The sequence below is a fragment of the Agelaius tricolor genome, unplaced genomic scaffold (assembly GCF_023055355.1).
Source record: "Agelaius tricolor isolate 1412-34295 unplaced genomic scaffold, bAgeTri1.0.p SCAF_7, whole genome shotgun sequence".
Lineage (NCBI taxonomy): Eukaryota > Metazoa > Chordata > Aves > Passeriformes > Icteridae > Agelaius > Agelaius tricolor.
The window spans coordinates 46,423,454-46,441,928 of NW_027269267.1; the positions used below are offsets into that span (position 1 = coordinate 46,423,454).

Sequence of the window (18,475 nt, forward strand, 5' to 3'; positions counted from 1 at the left end):
TTTTACAGCACACACTTATGTGCAGTATGGATGCCTACACAGAGTAAAAAACTGAAAATGGATTCTTTGAGCTATCATATAGAGATCTGCTGAGGCTGGAGGTTGAGTGACTGGAGTTAAATCTAGACAATTTCAATTTTGATCAGACTCCCATGGTGAAGTTGCTTCACTATCATTGTTTGTGGTCTGATGGATCTTTCTTGTTAGTATTTGTGAATCATTCAGATGCAGCTTACAGAGCACTGATGGCATGTGCAGCACAGCTCAGGAATTCCCAATTAAAGTAACCAGGTAATGCAGTTTTGTTGCTCCATTTCCATGATCTGTGCAAAGAAGCCACCCAAGCTCAAAGGAGCAGAAAGAATTAGGTGGCATCTCCTGTCTATCCAAACAGTCTGCCCTTGGGGAGGAAAACCTCCAACAATTGGAAGGAACCAGCCTTTCTGCAATCAGAAACAGCTGCTTCAGCAGCAAAAGCTGGATTTTCAGCCAGTCAGAGGATATTAATATTACCACAGGATTCTCACCTGCTCAATAATAAGGGTAATAACTCAGGTGACCATTACAATTTTTCAAAATACCCTGGTAACTCAATTGACATGTTTTGAATAGAAGTTTAGGAACAAACAAGTAATTTCAAAAAACTGTCAATAGCAAGTACTGATTGATTTTCTATGCATCTGCCTCAGTAAGTGAGGTTTGACCTCACTTAATGTGTGAAGACACATGAAACATCTTTCCATAAGTGAGCTGGCTAACTGGATGTCACTTTTCAGGAGGGATAATAGCAAAGTAGAGATTACAAAAATATACCTCAGGCTGCAGTACAAGGGTGAGTCAGGAGTTGGAAAGGTGCTTCCCAAGAAAACTTACAAAGGTGTGCTTGATTTTTCATCCCAGTCACTCCATAGAAGAGGATTTACAGTACACACTTAACATTTTGTGATGAAAATGTTTAAAATTGTGATCATCAAAACTCCAGAAATCAGAGAATGTATCTGAATCTAAAAACTCATCAGAATATATGTTTTGTTTAGTGGCCATCACAAGCTGACCAATAAGAAATATTAATGAATCAAAGGCTGCCAACCTGAGACACTTCAGTCCTCCCGTATGAGGAAGCTGATCAGCCTTGATAAAATGTGGCTGCGCATGAGTTCTGTCTCCTGTTCACTTGGGAGTTTACAGAATTAGTGACAACACTCATCCTGCTGGATGAGGAAATGTCTGTATTTCTAACTGCACAGTGTAATGAAAGGCACAGCTGTGTCCTCTTTCAAGGTTTCCATTTGCCTCATGAGGAACTCACTCCATCAAGGAAGCAACTGCCTCCACACAGTTTTGTTTAGTTTCATTTACTCTAGGTAAGGCATTGCCAGAAAATGACAGATTTGCCAACACTGCAACAATCTAGAAATAAGATGATAGGTGAAAAATGACAGTGGCTATCGGTGATAGCTCAAATGTCTGTTCACAGTAGGGACTTAGAAGTGACATACATCTATCAGAATGCTGGCACACAGAAATATCTCTCTTCTCAAATAAGTCACATAAGATGTCCATTAAAAAAGTCAAATCAAATGTTACAGAAGAGGAAATACCAAAGACACAGGAGAGTATTACCTATCTTACCCTAGTTTTGCTAACTATACTATACTATATACTTACTACTCCCAGGAGCTGCAGATGCATTCAAAGTCCTTTAGAATGTTTTTAATTTCTCAGACATATATTAAGTAATAGATTATGGTAAATACTATTCAACATAGTTAAACAGTTAGTTAATACAATGTTACTTTCCCCCCCTCATTATTTCTTGTCTTTTTGAAAATATTTAGAACCTGATTAACAGAAATAAATAATTTTTTAGGGTGAAAAACATGAAACAGTTTGTTAACGTATTGGTACTCATAGCTTCAGCTTCAAGTGTCAGATTATTTTCTACATGCTGGAAAAGCATGCAAACAAAATATACAATATTCAATACAGATTTATTCTGCACCTAGAATAAGGATATGAATTTATTTAGGTGATAAAGGATGTTTTCCAAAATGAGTCATTTAATTTATTTAATCATATGTTACAACCAGCTTAGCTAATTTCCACTAATATCTCTCTAAAAGATTTTTTCATAATTTGTTTTTGAAAATGCTTTTTGAATTGTTAAAAAAGAAAATAAATAAAAAGAAATGTTTTCAGAACAAGAGACCAATATAAAAACCTTTCTCAATTTTAATGATGCTTTGTTAATTTTTCTTTTTTTAACTAGAACAGCTCTAGATTTAAAAAAAAAAAAAAGTTTTCGGATGTTCACATTTGACCCGTAAGTAGTACTCTCTCTGGGTGACTTAATGGAAGTTTGGTGTATGCCTGTTGTGTTGTGGTGTGGAAAGCTGCTGTTCATGGAGGTACAGCTCATCTCGGACGCGTTTACCTGACCGGTTCCCAACATGCTTAGTTAGGCTACAGAGCCTGCTTACGCACGAGCTCGGGCTAATGGGGCAAGTGGGATGAGGCAAGACTTTAACAAGATGTCCTAATCCCTGTGCTGCCTGCAAGATATAAATACGGTAAAGGAGAGGAAAAGTTGATTCAATCTTTTAACAAAACAAGGCTTCTTTCTCTCTAGATTGCATATTGATAACTTTGTAGAGTAACAAAGCTTCTTCTAGTGATTAGAAAAACTTTGTTTCTGTGCCCTTCAAGGTAGAGCCTAATGATTCATAAATCTGGCACATGGTATTGGGTACAAATCACCGTAAGATATTACATAACTCCATGTAATATGGAAAAAATATCTGCATTTTAGTGCACAGGAGAAACAAACTGGTATTAAAACAAGCATTTTGTCAGGATCAGGATAAACATCTTGTTCTGTGTGTTTTAAAGTGCTTTCCCATGCAGTACTACAGTTTTTCAAATTCTAAGTTATCCATTCAGACTTCACTGACAAATGAAAGAAGTAAAAGTGGAAGGGACAAAGAAATTACCTCTTTTCCTTTTGCTTCATGTTCATGGTTTCCTTTTGCTTCACAGGCCAGACCATGTGAATAGAGCAGGTTGCAAAAGCACAAACTTTCTTTCATCAATACCATCTGCATCCATCACAGCTGTTTTAAATCTTAGGTTAAAACAACTATTTGAAGATAGTGAAATTCACCGATGAGATAATTAATCATAGTAGGTTAGACCAGCTTGGTCCACTATGTTCTATCAACAGAAGCATTTTGCAATGATCCATTGCAGCACTTCCAATCCAGGTGACGTTATTTATAGTATGTAGCAGTGGCAATAAAATTTCCTGGTTTCTAATTTAGGAATATCAAAACCAGCTCTATGTTCTTTATCCCAAGGACATTGTGGTACTATTAAACCAGTCTCATGTTAGTGTTTTCTCAAAAATATCACACTGAGACACAAGGTGATGCAATGCCCACTTCCCTCTGCTCTGAATACAGGAGTGAAAACAGTGCTCACAGAAAGCTAAGTAATATCCAAACAGCCAAAGAAGCCACAGTGACTTATACAACTAAGGAATTCCCCTCTACAATTAGTTGAACATTAAAACATTGTCTTTTTTAAATATCCACCCTCCATCAAATGCTATGGCCCTAATTTGTGTTATTGGACTAAATGCACCTAACTGGCAGCATACAGCTGAAAAGTTCTACGCTTGGCAAAGTCAAGTGTTCAAGTAGTCACAGTATTCATACTCTATTTGCCAAAAGTTTCTTACTATTTCACAGAGTCAGGTGCTAAAGAACGGGATAAATAAAAACTAGAAAACTTGTATTTTTAAAGTAGACATCAGAAAATGAAGAAGGAAGAGGTGTATATTAAGTTCAGTACTGTAACTGTACTGAGGAGCTTTATGCAGTCTGTAGAAGGTGCCTCAAGCCAAGAGACTGGAAACTCTGAATGTTGTCTCAGCAGTTTCTTTCCAAAGATGAAGGTCACTCCTTTCTTCAGAAATGCCCCTATTATCATCTTACCCAAAAGGAACTTCTGTGAACACTCAGCAGGGATGAACACATTAAATCCTATCCATCACCCGAGGAAAATGGTACATACTCAGTTTCCTATGGAAGCAGTATAACAGTTATAAAGCTATAAAGCTGTTAAGCCAATAACCTTCCCAGGTTTATTCAGATGCAGTTCCAATTTTTGCTCCAATAAATCCATGTTCAGGATCACACTTGCTCCTATTCCAAACCCAACAACTGGTATTTCTTAGGAGTGAAGCAATGTTAGAGCTGTCATCCTTTTGTGTAGAGCAGGTCTTTGTGGTGTCATGACTAGGACAAGACAAGGTGATTCCTGAGAATCCCAGCACATCCCTGCTTTTGGTACCTCCATGGCTCAGGGGTACCCAAGCAGGAGAACCTTATAGTTACATCTTATATTTTCAGAAATTACATAGAACTGATAAGAACACAGAAAACTTCTTACATGAAAGAATAACAGCAAACAAAGCTGAGAAGGTGGATCAGGTAACCCTGTTTCCAGAAACATCCAGTGCTTATCAGAGATACTGTGTATTTTTATGAAAATCAGGACTGTCATTTAAATAAGTAAATGTGGTGCCTGTCATGAATCTGACAATTCTTGGAGCCAGTACAGTAGATTAGACAAGTCCATGAAGATGATGTAATAAAGTATATATATTTAAAATATAAAGAAATATAATAAAATTTAAGTAAAACATATTATATTATTATAATTATATTAGATTACATTACATTATATTATATAAATTATAAAGAAATATATTTTAAAATAAAATTAATTTCAATATACTTTATTGGAATGTAACTCACTACCAGAAGCACCTTAAAACATGGATGTTCACAGAAAAATATTTTGCTTTGTATTAAAAATAATCAAACCCAAAACATTTAATGTTAAAAATGTATATGTATTTATATACAATATTTCAGTTTACAGTTACAAAATAATAATAGTGTATTATGTAAATTTCTTGATATTGCTGCAGCCGGAAACATAACTTTATATAGTTTGTTTCTTTGTAATTTCACATAATTTAATGGATTGAAAATACTCTTTACTTGTTTTTAAATCACTCAGCTATCTCAGAGTTACTATCATGGTGTAAATCTATTTGACAAAGGTTTCAGCCTGCCCAGATGTGGAATGGTGCGTCAGAATGAAAAACCACTATATTTCATAGGATTGGGTATTTGGCTTTCTTGGACAAGAGATCTAATCAGCTCACTCAGGTTTCCCTAAGGGAGGTTTCAGTCTCCATTGTGTAGGAGGGCACCCTGGCTGTGCACTGAGATTAGCCTGCAGAGATTTCATGGGGTTGAGAAAGAAAGGTAAGCTCCCTCCTGCTGCTGGTAAACACTGTTATTGTTCTCCATTCCTTGCTGAATGGCACAAATGCAATTCTGCAACCTTAATTACTGCAATAATGAAAGAAATGACACAAAATGACAAGGAATGTGCTAATTCAGTAAGACTCAAGTCATTGACATATTAGTCCTTTTATTGCTTGTTGTTACTTTCTGGCACGTACTCTTTTACTCATAAATACTGAGTGGATTCTGGGGACTTAGTATTTAAATAATAAATTAGTAAAACAAAGATTAATGTGAAAAAAGTGGTGCCCAATAGTCTTTTAGAAGCTCTCTGGTCAGTACCTGAGCACAGAACATGTCTGATGAAGTTAGCCATCCTTGCAGTTAGCCATCCTGGCATCATTTCCAATATTCAAAAATGGAGACTTGCTAAATGTTATTTATATGCTAACCAGGAAGGAAAAGGTGGCAAGTGAATAAGCTGCACCAAAATATTGTATTTTTCCTCTGCTGAGACTTCCCACAGTACCATGAAGGGGATGAGTGATATTGATTTCTTTGTGAACATCTTACATGTAGCTGCGGATGACAACGTGTGAATCTGTGTTTACACTGCTTGGAAACCAGAGTCCTGTGAAACAGAGTGACAGGTCTCCTGTATCGGCAGCCCTGTACCGGCAGTGGGGAGCGCGAGAAAGCTTGAGCACAGAACCAACCCTCTCTCAAGGTCTCAGAGAGAACTCAGTGGCAATATTTTCAACTCTTTTTTCTAAAAAGGACCACTGCACTTAGGTAACAACCTCGTTTAAAACCCACATATACAGTGCATATGTAAATTCCCTTGTAGAAGTCAAGCATTACCTAACAATAATGCACAAAGAAACAAATTCTTCCAAAGAACTGAATAAGAAAGCAAGACTTGCATGCCACAATATGAATCTCTAAAATCACGAAAAACAGGACCACTGGGAATTGCTAACAGTTCCAGCTGCAACAGTGAATAATCTAAGTAATCCTTTTTCTATTGAACCAAAAGGAGAAATGAAAAGACTTTCATTGAAATACAGTCATAAATTCCATCCATAAGACTTTTCCTGCAATTAAGTTACATTTACTGATCCACTACTCCCTTAAAAGGAGCATTAACACAAAGACTTCAATTATTCATGGTCAAACAAAGTTGATTCTATTGCTACAGTCAAAGCGGCATTCTCTTTTACTGTGGTTATTTCTGTAGTATCTTCAAAAAGGGCACATAGTCTGTGAAAACATGTAAGTTTTTGAGTAAAAGCTATTTTCATGATCAATCCTAACTTCTTGCATTTAATACTTCTGCCTTTTGCTCCTTTCATGAGGATGAAATTTGCTGGGAGTTTTTGTCCTCTTCATCCTTTAAAGGGTAAGCCGATTGAAATATTAATTTTTTTTAAACCTAGATCAAACATCCTGAGAAAAAAAAAGTCTTTCTCTCTTTTAAAAGAAAAAACAAGAAACAAAAACCACAGGTATTTTCTGTTATGGAAAACTTATCAGTGAGGAAAGAAACCCAGGGAACTCCACAAAATGACCTCTGTGGAAGAAAGTTTGTGGTTCTTGTGTTGTCAGCAGAGGGCTTAAAAGAGCTGCAGAGGGTCTAACACCTATGAAGAGCCGTACCTACTTCTTCTGCTGCTAAAAGCTTCTCACTCACTGTTCCACAATTCCCAAGTGCTGTCCATTTCCGCTCATGATGCCATCCCCCGGGAGCTGGCACCCTCTGCTGCTGCTGCTTGCTGCCCAGCCCCAGTCTGAAATACCCAAGGCATAACTGCCTTAATGAAGCTGCGGAAGTATGTGCTTTAAAGGTCAAGAGTTCCCAATCAATCCTAGGAATTTAAGAAGGGGATAATATTGCCCAAAGACACTAAGCAAAACTTGATCTTCTAGAGATACTTGTTTCATTTTCAAAGGTCGAGAATGAATACAGATTCTCGATATTCTTTGGTATAAGAAAATACCAGGGATACATTTCTTTGACTCAGTAAGAAGTCTGCCATATGATCTATTAAATGTAACGTTAACAGGGAGAGAAATGCTTTCCTCAGTAGACCTCCCTAATAAGCATAACCCTGAAAGATGACAGGATGTTACAGACGCAAACTGTTGTGTATAAATCTGTTTTCATGTAAATGTGCTACAGACTGACAATTGATTGAGACACATATACATAATAACATAAATACTTCTTCAAAAGGTAGTAATTTGTTTCTACAATGTCATGCTCTCTGAGTCACGTCTTTCAAAGACATGGAAGTTAATGAATGCCTACCAGGAGTAAAAGAATTCTGCCTGACCATCGTGCAGATGTCAGAGGTCTAATAGATTTAAGTGTTCCTCTTTTTTTGCTGGAACTAGATATCATAAAAAAGTGTAACTGAAGAAAAAGAAAATAACAGGTTATGTGTAAGAGGTAGGAAATTGTGTAGCAGTGATACTGGCAAATTCTCAATTGATTTCTGAATTCATAGATGTTCCTCTTTTAAAAGGTTTCATTGCTGTTTTGTGCAGAAAATTTTGAAGGGAATGAAGACTATTAATCCAGAAGGTATATTATCTCTTTGTACAGGAAATATTTAGAAATTACAATACCAGTGAATTAATACCACAGGACTCAGCAGTAAGCCTTAAAAGTTTAGGCCTTATTTTAAAAAGCAGTTATGTTTTAAATTTTTTCCTCAAACAAATTTATTTTGATTGATTACCTTGATTACCTTGATTGCCTTGATGCACTTCAGCTTCTTGGCTTCAGACAAGGACAGAAAGGTGAAAAAGCAATTACAGTGTTAAAGAACCCTGAAAATCCTAACCTGTTCTAAAGCATTGTCTTTCTTTCCTGTTCAACCCAGGTATTTACGAAACTTATCACTTAAGTAACACCTACTTAATGTACCAAGAAATGTAATAGCAGATAGAGATTTTTTTGGCTTTGCTCCCTTTGGTTTGAAAAAGAGGAACTGAAGATGATTATGTGGGTTGGGCACTTCAGTCACAAGTTGCTTACATGCATGACTACCCTTCAAAATTTCTCTTTACTTCATTATTTTTGACTCACACATCATTGACACAAGGCCTGTGACAATAGGAGACTGCAAAGACCATGAAGAAGAATTATGGAATAATTCATTTGACAACTATGTTTGTGGGAAAGAACATCAGTAAAAGTGCTGTACAGGTACTGCAACTGAGCCTTTTCATTACATGGAGAGCAAAAAGCTTTATTAATTTTTGCTGTGGGGCATCTCACGTTTGAATAGTTATATTTAAGCGACATTCTAGCTTTCTCATGAGAAGCTTAGAAGGTCTCCTCCTAGATAATTAATTACAGCCTTGCAGTCTAGTGAAGAATCACAGGAAAAATAGTCTTCAACTAAAAAACCCCAATGTATTGAGGAGATTTACACAAGGACCACATGTATTACAAGAACCTACCAACAGCATTGTGTGTTATCAGTATATTCTAATGAACTACTTTTATTTCTGCACATTTAAAGATGGACCTTGTTAATAATTACAAAAAAACCCTAAAAATCGCAACCCTTTGACAGAGTAAGTCACTTTGTCATCTGAAGAACTGTTTAAATATCAATAAAATTTAACCACAAAATCAGCCTAATTTTCTGTCAGCCTTCTTAGAAAATCAGGCTGCCTGGAGGACACAGAAATTTACAATGCGCAGTTACTCTCTAAGAGTAAAAATGTTCCTGGGTATTGCACTTCCATGGAAGAATGAAACAGAATTTTGCCTTTTGGATAGTATTAAGTAAATTAATGTCACTATCTGATATCAGATAATTTAGGAATAATACCACAGAGGAATTTAATTGGAATTCTGATAATCAGTCATCTAGTCCATCTCAAAGTCAAGTCCAATTATACCAGTTTGCTCAGGAGTTTGCTGGGTTCTGAACATCTCCAGGGATGAAGATTCCACCACCTCTCTAGGCAACTGTTTCAGTATTTGACCATTCTCACAGTAAAAGCATTTTTCATAATAGCTAATTGAGTTTTCTAGTGCTCCATCTGGTGTCCATTGTCTCTCGCTCTATTGCTGTGCATCTCTGAGCTCAGAGTCAGGCTCTCTTGTCTCTGTGCCATCCCATTTGGTAGCTGGAGACTACAAGTTCCTCCTGTAAGCCCTCTAATATTAACGCCGTACAAGTCCAGTTCTTTCCCCCTCTCCTTCTACATCAGGTGCTTCAGCCCCTGGCCATCCTGGTGCACCTCTGCTGGACTCACTGCAATATGTCAATGCCTTTCTTGAACAAGCCCAAAACTGGATGCAAGTCTCCAGATGTGACCTCCCATGTGCCAAACTGAAGGGAAGGATCACTTCCCTGCCTCTGCTGACTATCCTGTTGGTAATAACCACCTGGGATGTGGCTGGCTGGCACATTACTGACTCACATTCCATTTGTTGCACACTGGGACCTGCAGGTCTGTTTCTGTCAAGCTGCTTTGCAGCAATGTTGGCATATGGGGTTATTACATCCTGGATGTGGGGCTGCACCTGCTTTTGTTGAACTTCATACATTTCTTGTTGACCCAAATTCCAGCCTCTTGAGATGCTCTGAGAGCTTTCCTTCTACTACTCCCTCAAATCTGGTATTGCCTGTGAACTTGCCAAGGGATGACACTATTCCAGCAGGACATGGCATTGTTGATCATGTTTTCTTTAGGTAGGTGTGTCACCCATCTTACAATCTGTATCTCACCAATTTGTCTATAAACACACCATAGGAAAACAAATTGGAAATACTTAAGATTCCAACTAGTATCTTGCCTAAAATAGCTCACAGTCCTTCTAGATAATACAATTTATTAATTATTCATTGATGACAGACAAACAGAATAGTATGGGAAGTTCATTTAGGGACTGAATCATATAAAGTATCTATTACAATCTACAAAATTAGTATCTGCATATGGGAACTGTTTTATAGGAAATAAAAGTTAAGGATTCTAGTCACATAAAAATATATGTTAGATAAAACCTAGACTTCCGGAAACTTTATTCAGAAATGACTGTACTGAATGTTTGTGAGCCCAAAGGTTTTTGTGGTTTTTCCCCAGGGAGCAGCAGTTAGTCTAATAAAAGATTATCACCTCTCTCTACACACTTGGCCTACCTCACTCACAGAATGATAATTTTAAACCTGTGATGTGCAATTGCCAGCATTTTTACCTTGGTCTCTCAGAACAAGAAAATGAAAAAAAAAGGAAACTGAAGCTTTCCTGGAGCAGAGGAAGTATTACTGTGCTTCAACTGTTTGGAAAAAGAAGGAAAGGGTATCTGGGAATCATAATAATTGATATAGCTCAGTATTATATAGTAAATAATTATTGTCCATGTCCAGGTTAGAAAACATTAACAATTTAAGAGATATTGTCAAGGAAAAAGACACTAAGAAGAAGGAGCTTTCTCTTAAATTAAATCTGAGCAATATTTTCAGTATGCAGTACTTAAAAGATCTGTATTTACGTTATGCATAGAAATGTACCATATGCAGTCAAGAATGCTTTGAAAAATTAGAGAACTTTTGTATAATTAGAATAGATGGTGGAGTGGAATAAACAAGTAGAATGTGTTCTTGGACTTTAGAGCTTATTTTCATACAATTAAATATGGTAAGTTATCCAATTCCCTACTGCACACTACAGTCCTCACACATCATGGGTCTATTTTTATTATTACATTGATGTAACTGCAGTACTGTCTAGCCCATTAAGTATCAGTGCTGATAATTAGGATGTATTTTATTGCTTCTTTAAAGTATTTTTAATGCCTGTTTGGTTATACAAATGACGTCAAGTGGTGAACTACAAATTAAGGCCAGTAAGAAATTTTGTTTCCAGCTGACATGAATTTCCTTTATAGAAAATACAATACTAATGAATGTATATTTTGAAAATTTCCATTAGTCAGAATAGTCAGAATGTGGCATGAAACACAGGGTCCAGGAAAAACAATATAAAAAGGCTGAAACATGCATTAATTTGAACACCCTGAATAACACATCCTTTAACTGCCCAGATTATAACTTGTAGAACACACTAGTGTTTATTTATCTTTTAAAATTCAAATAAATGTTAGCAAAATTATTGCATGTATCATTTTCACACATTTTATTCACATGAGAGATCTAGAAATTATTTTATGAAGCATAAGAGTATTTGACAGTCAAAAAAGAAACAGTTAAAACCAAACCAGTTGTTTGCTTTTACAGTAAAACGAGCATTCACTATGGTGAAAATAACTTTCTTTAAAGAAAAGCTCCCCAAAGGATTATTTTGAATAATTTTTGAAAAATGCTATGCTGATGTTTTCTTCTTCAGTTTCTTGTACCACACAGGTACCTCTTTATTTGTCTGTAAAAGAAAGAACATTTATTTGTGAGACAGTGAACAGAAGAAAAACAGGCAATCTACACAATTTAAACAATCTACACAAGTCTCTGTCCTTCCTATGTAGTTCAAAGTTGAGTTCTTTGCTTAAATGCAAATATCAAAACCAAAACTACACATTTAAAGTTACTATTACAACATACCAGTATTAAAACCTCCGCATTTCCAGGTTATAAAAAGCAGATTTTATGGTGAAAATGAACTAATTTTTAAAAAAATACCTGTCACAAATTGTGACAGCATCAACTGTGCCATAAATAGGTTTCATTTGAAATAACATCATCTGTGTTTTCCAGCTAAGAAAGGAATAGATCTTAGAAATGAGATTCTTAGGTGTGCCAAAACTGACCAACATTTTATGCAGAAATATAGTTCTTAAAAATATTTAATTGAAAAGAAAAGAATACAGAAGTTTTCCAACTCTGTACAAGGTATTTTAGTTGCAGAGAATTATCTGTGAGCAACTTTTCCTTGCCTTCATAATCCTATGGGTTACTGTTACACAGTCAGGATTGCTTGTGGCAAATTCAGTGGTGGTTTGTATAAAATAAAATAGTTTAAATTTTAATAGAAATAGAACAAATCAATTGGAGGTGGAACAAGGTAAGGACTATTCTGCTTCCAGGGTTGGGTATAATTTCTTTAGTTAGTGAGCACTGTCTCAGTCTGTTGTCCCTAAACTTATTCCTTTCTAGTTCCCTTTTCTGATTGCTCTCTATTCATTCTGTCTTCCAAAACATAAAAATAATTTAATTTAAAAGTCTGCTTTATTATTTTTGAAGACTCCAGTTACAAAAACAAATCTGGTCTATTTGTGCAAACTTTTAGAATTCTGGAAATTGACCTAAACTGGCAGGATTTTCACAGGACTACTAATTTCTTTTCCTATCTAAGAAGAAAACCTGTGACATCTGCCCATTTTCAGTTCTCTACTCCTAAGTCTGCAAAGGCTAGAATTTTTCACAGAGAAATTGGTTACAATTTCTTAATGTAATGTTTTCCTGTATTCCTACACAATTTCTACATCCCTAAGTAAGACAGGACAGATTATGCAAGGAAGCCCCAGATTATTTTCACAAACTGTTTGCTTATGTTTCGGATCACTGAATAGCTCCATCAAAAACAAAGTTTGGGCAGTATGATTTAGCACTACCAAAAGGACTATGGATGAAACAGCACTGGATAAGCCTGTGTTTAGTCTAATAATGCTATTCAAGCAAAATTTGAACTCCTAAATGTCCTCATGTCATGTCTCAGAGATGCTACTGTTTCCTACTTTTTGTATTATACACCCAATACATGGGTGTGCTACACTACAAACCTCATATTATTTAAGACACTGTATGTTAAAGTCTCTACCAGGAAAAAAAGAAACAACAGCAAAAAACCAACAAAATAAGAAAAAAAAAAAGAAAAAAAAAAAAGAAAAAAGAGTTCTCTTTGGACCAAATCAGCACATATGTTATGCAGTGTGGATACACCCAGTTCACCCCAGAGAAAGGTAGCATTATGAAGTTTGTAAATAAGAGTAATGACTTGCTTTGTGATTCAGCATTTCAACTTGGCTGTCTTGAATCTATTAGTTCAGACACAGTCATAGGCAGAAACTTCTAAACTATTTTCAGGAAACTTTCCAATACCAGAGGCACTAAATCTGAAGTGGGCCAATTCAAATATTAAAAGCCAAGTTTTTAGTTTGTGAAGGAATAAAACAGGGTTTTATACTGATTTTATAACATCAGGCTTCCATAGCAACAAAAGTGATATCAATACTGGTGTTCTGTTTTTTCTATATATTTAGATACATAAGCACATACATATTAATATATATCAATTTAAGCATGCAGAAATACACCTATTTCCTCACACCTGCTTCTTAATATAGATATGTACAAACTCCACTTACACACAATCATAGTAGATTTAAATTAGTATACATGGTCTGTGAATCCCTACAACTATTAAAACCTTGCTAGCCTCTCAGTGTTGTAATACAACAATGGTATTTTTTTTTAAAAGACCTGGTTTGCTGTGAACTTAAGATACAGAAAGTAACCAAATAATTAAAAAACATCAAAAACTCTAATTTTCTCCTTGACACTGACTGTTTCCATAAAGAGCTGAATTAATTACACATCTCCCTGAAGGATGAATCCACTTTTTTTTTTTTTTTAAAGTGAGGAGAACCATCAGAAGTTTTGGCACTTACTCTTATCACAGTACTTACAAATAATGTTGGCTTAGGTGTAAATATATTTTCTTCTTCATGTTCTGGCAGCAGTTTTACCAAAGGGATTGATTGTTTTCCAGTTGCACTTTTTACACCAATATGAGACTGAGGTAGATTTTGTTCACAGCCTTTACCATGTAGAGTAAAAATAATCTGCTTCATTGTGGCTAATTCCTATAAAACCACAAAAGAACAATGCTAAGTTATTAAGTTAAATTACATTTGAACCTATAAATATTTATTTGTTAAGAATAAATTTATATTCACCAAACATAGATTCGTAAATGTAAAAAAGAATATATACTTGCTATAATTAATAAGATTACTACTTAAACCCTAGTGAAGTAAGAAAATAAAATAGGCACAGAGGATTTATACAACTCAAATTTTATCTTGCTTAAAGGCTGTAAAAGAGAACATTTACTGTGTAGTAAGAAGCACATTGTCTCTTTTAACTTCGACTTCCATTCCACTTAAAAGAATTCTTTTGCATTTATTTTTTCAGGCTGAGGGACTGTACAAATCTAATTTGAATGACTGTGGCAACTTGTACTTTTGAGCACTAGGTCTTACACAGAAAATTATAAATACATCACTGTTTCTTTATAATCTGGATATATTTCTTTATATCCAGATTAGAAAAGAAAAATCAATGAAGAACCTTTAGAGGATGTACAGTAAAAATAGGATCAGAATGGAAAATAAGTTTTGTGAAAAATTAAAGTTCCAGTGTGGAAAAAGGAATGAGAATATATAGAAATGGAACCTTTTTTTGGATATCCTATAAAAACAATTTGAATTAAAAATGTAATCTTTCCTTAATATTTAATCGGAACAAACCAGATTATTCAAAATGTACAGTAGAGTGATAAAGGAAAAAACATAGCATTTTCTGACTTTAACTGCACATCTTCTTTTGTCATGTTTCACCACATCTACATCCTAATGTTTCCTCTCCCCCCCATGTAATGGTTATGATTACTATAAAATAAGTTACAGAATGTAAAGAGAAGGAGAAATAATTAACGTAAATTAATCATTATTATTACTATTAGTAGTATTATTTAGAGCATTCATTATTGTAGAATTAGAACAGCAAGATCAGTAGAAAAGCCTTTCAATGTAAATTTTAAGAAAATTGTACATGTTTTAAAACATTAATGTTTTTGTTTCGTTGCTTTTTACAAATGGTGTTGTTTTCAATAAGCAACACTGTTACTGTATTAGCCTTATATATAATTAACATTCTGTCTCATCTCTCAATCAGAAAAGGGTAATTTGTGTTTATAGCTGAATGACAAATATTTGTTAAATCTTACCTATTTAATACCTGCTAGAAAATGACATTGATGTACATTCTATTTTCATTGAATTATTTGTGATGAGTTAAAAAAAAAATCAGCCTTTTAAAATACTCCTGCCATATACCTTCTCTCTGTCCACTGCTGCCTTTAATACAAGAAACAAAGTCAAAAGAAACATGCTGAAGCCTTTAAATTGTCGAATACTAACTGAGTTACATGAATGAAAGTTACACTCCACAGACCAGCTTTATTGAGTGTACAAATTGTTCTTGTATCTCAGTCATTTAATATTAACTATTTGCATAATTCAGCCATGTGTGGTGGCATGTTGAAACAGCATGACTGCAGAGCAGCTGTTTAAAAGGACTGCATAGCTGATGCCAACATGTTTTTCAAAGTTGTAAACTCTGCAAAGATGTTGCCAAAGCAACACATAGACAGAATTTCTTGATGAAAATAACTCAAGCAAGTACACAGCAAATAAATACACCATCACAGGAGATTAAATTGTACATAAACAATGTTTTGACATTAGCAAATGGTGTTCCTATACTTAAACTGTGTTATTCTGTGGACCAAATAGTTGCACGTTTGAACAAGGCAAAACACAAAAACTGTCACACAGATTTATTTCAGAAACAGAGTTGCAACTTGAATGTGTAGGGTCAAATTCTCTTGTGTCAAGATCCACTTGGCAGTTTAAAGTCTTCTCTACTTAATAGAATCTGTCCTGCACTTGACAGCACTGTCTGTTTTCAGACTTGGAATAGGCTCTGGAGAGTCAGCTCTCACACAAGCTTCCCTTGTGACAGGAGGATTCTCTAATGTGAAGCTATAGGAAAGAATGACAGGGAGTGGGGATGAAAAATTAGTCCACAACGAAGAAGCTATTTTGGCATCACAGCCAAATTTATCATAAGCATTTAGCTAAGGTTGTCTTAATATTTATTCTAAACCCCCTCCTCATTTAGTAAGAAAGACCTTAAGACACTTGGCAAAATAAATAGCACAAGAAACACTGAATCCAACAGAATTACTGGTATGTGTACTGCTAAAGAAGAAAAGAAAATTGCCACAACATATTTGCAAGAGATTTGCTGTAGTCAACAAAGGAAAAACTGAAAACAAAACTCTTGAACTGCAGTAATTTTAACCATCTCTTCAGATTTCTGTGCTCCTGAACACAATCTTAATTCTTACCTTCACTTTTAAGTTTCAAACAGTCATGAGTACCTGCTACTGCTGGCATGCTATCTTGATTCTATAAGTATTATTTTCCAATCCTAAAATCCAGCAAGTTGATCTAGAAAGCTAGCAAGGAAAAAGCAGCTCTGGAGATTGTACTTAGCAGAAATATGTGAACTTGTTCCAGTGGGAACAAGACCTTCTGAAAGAAGGGGAAAACAGGTAGAGGGTTCAAAGGAGAAGGTAAGAATCTTTTGTGGAGAAGGACATGTACTAGCTTCAGGATAAGCTAAGTAAAGGAAGATGTGAAGAGAAATGGATGATTAAATTCTTCCACTTTTAATGTGTGAAGTCCATGTTTCTATGCCCAGGCAGAGCTGTGCAAATTTACTTACAATATCCCCTTCAGTTACTCAGTGCACTGTAGAAAACAGTGTTGCTAAAGCTCTGCATTTCCCAATTTCTCTGGGGAAGTACCTGGTCTTTGCCACGCTGGCTGCTGGACATATAAGCCATGCTATGCAAGATACGTGTCACTGTTTTGAGGCTTCCAGGGTTGAGGGCTTTGGCTTTGGACAGCCAGACAGAAATCCTTCTTGGGAGGATTATGAGTACCAACACCTCTGAGTGGATTCACCCAGCTCCTCCCTGGGTTAGCTTTACACCTCTGGCCTCACTGTCACAAACCACGGGAACACAAGCACCCACTCAGCGCTTACGCAACCTTCTGTGGGGACGTGGCAGTGCAGACACATGGAAAACAATGCAGTTGGCAAAAACCAGTGGGTTAAGATGACACAAGGAAAAAAGTAACCTGTGCAGCTGGCACAAAAACAGTGCTTACATACAATTAGTGTCACCCATACAAACAAGTATCAGGACTATATTATTAAATATTTTGAAAGTCTGCCCACAGCTACCTGATGAATTTTTGTTAAGGATGTTGTTCTGTGTACCAGCACAAGTCCAAAAAATCAAAGTAATGAGCTATGTGACACATTAATTGGGATTTCACTTGAACTTGGAACACCTAAATTGCTGTATCTAAACATAAGTATCTAACCACGAGATAAGAGTCTAATTTTCTATTAAGACAATGCAGATTGGAAAGTGACTCCATTCAGAAGTGGGACACTATTGGTGTTGTAACATTAGTCTTGCTGATTAGGCTGCTGTTAACTATAAAGCACAGAAAGATACCTCACCACAGACACCTTCATTTTGATACCTAAATTTAGTTGTGATAAGCTGGATCCATTTCTCACCTCACTCTCCTTATCATTTACTTTTCTCAGGCTTCTACTTTGCCTAAAACAACTTTCATCCTGAATAGCCAGTGTGCAATCATATTTCCCCTTGCACACAGATTTGAAGTATCAAATTATTTTCTTAAAAGGAACTAACTGTGTTTTTAGAGCAAGTTTTCACACCACAGATTATCTACTTGGTAGGTTTTCTAAAACATACATAGATTTATACTTTAGGACAATCTAACATCCTGTATTCTACTTATGGATATTAATTCATATTACTTGAACTATAAAAGAATACTTGAAAATTCTGCATACATAACCAGAAAAGGAGTTGGCATTCAAAGTAACTGATTAGAATGAATGGACTGAGAATACTGGGAGTGATGTAGCAGGAGGTGAAGTAAGGTAACATGTATTGCATTGTAAATAGTATCAGAAGAAACTACTTGCTCATTTCCATTTATTTTTGGTAAGTTATGTCCAACAACCTTAGTTAAAAATAGTAAAAGCAATTTTGTGTGCCAATATACAAGCGGAGAAGGAGATATAAAGGTTGGACTCGATCTTAGAGGTCTTGTCCAACTTAAGTGCTTCTATGACTCTTCATTAAGGTACAGAAAAGGGATAGACAGCAGTCTTTTCCACAGTGTCCATTAATTAAAATGTCTTCTAGTTTGGAATATTTCCCAAATTCTACCTTGCTAATTTATTAGGCTAAATAGTGGTGTTGAGGAACTAACTGGA

General features: G+C 35.6%; 1 protein-coding gene across 2 annotated transcripts in view; it reads right to left on the reverse strand.

Moving 5' to 3' along the window:
• Positions 1-11,096: 11,096 nt before the first annotated feature.
• The window catches only part of PIBF1 (progesterone immunomodulatory binding factor 1), a 106,387-nt gene continuing 99,008 nt past the window's right edge, over positions 11,097-18,475 (reverse strand). For both annotated transcript variants that reach the window (XM_071431085.1, XM_071431084.1), the window contains exons 17-18: positions 13,987-14,163; positions 11,097-11,723 (exon numbers count right to left, since the gene is read on the reverse strand). In XM_071431085.1, coding sequence (XP_071287186.1) covers positions 11,667-11,723; positions 13,987-14,163 — 234 coding nt within the window. In that variant the 3' untranslated portion in view covers positions 11,097-11,666. The remainder of the gene's footprint in view (positions 11,724-13,986; positions 14,164-18,475) is intronic.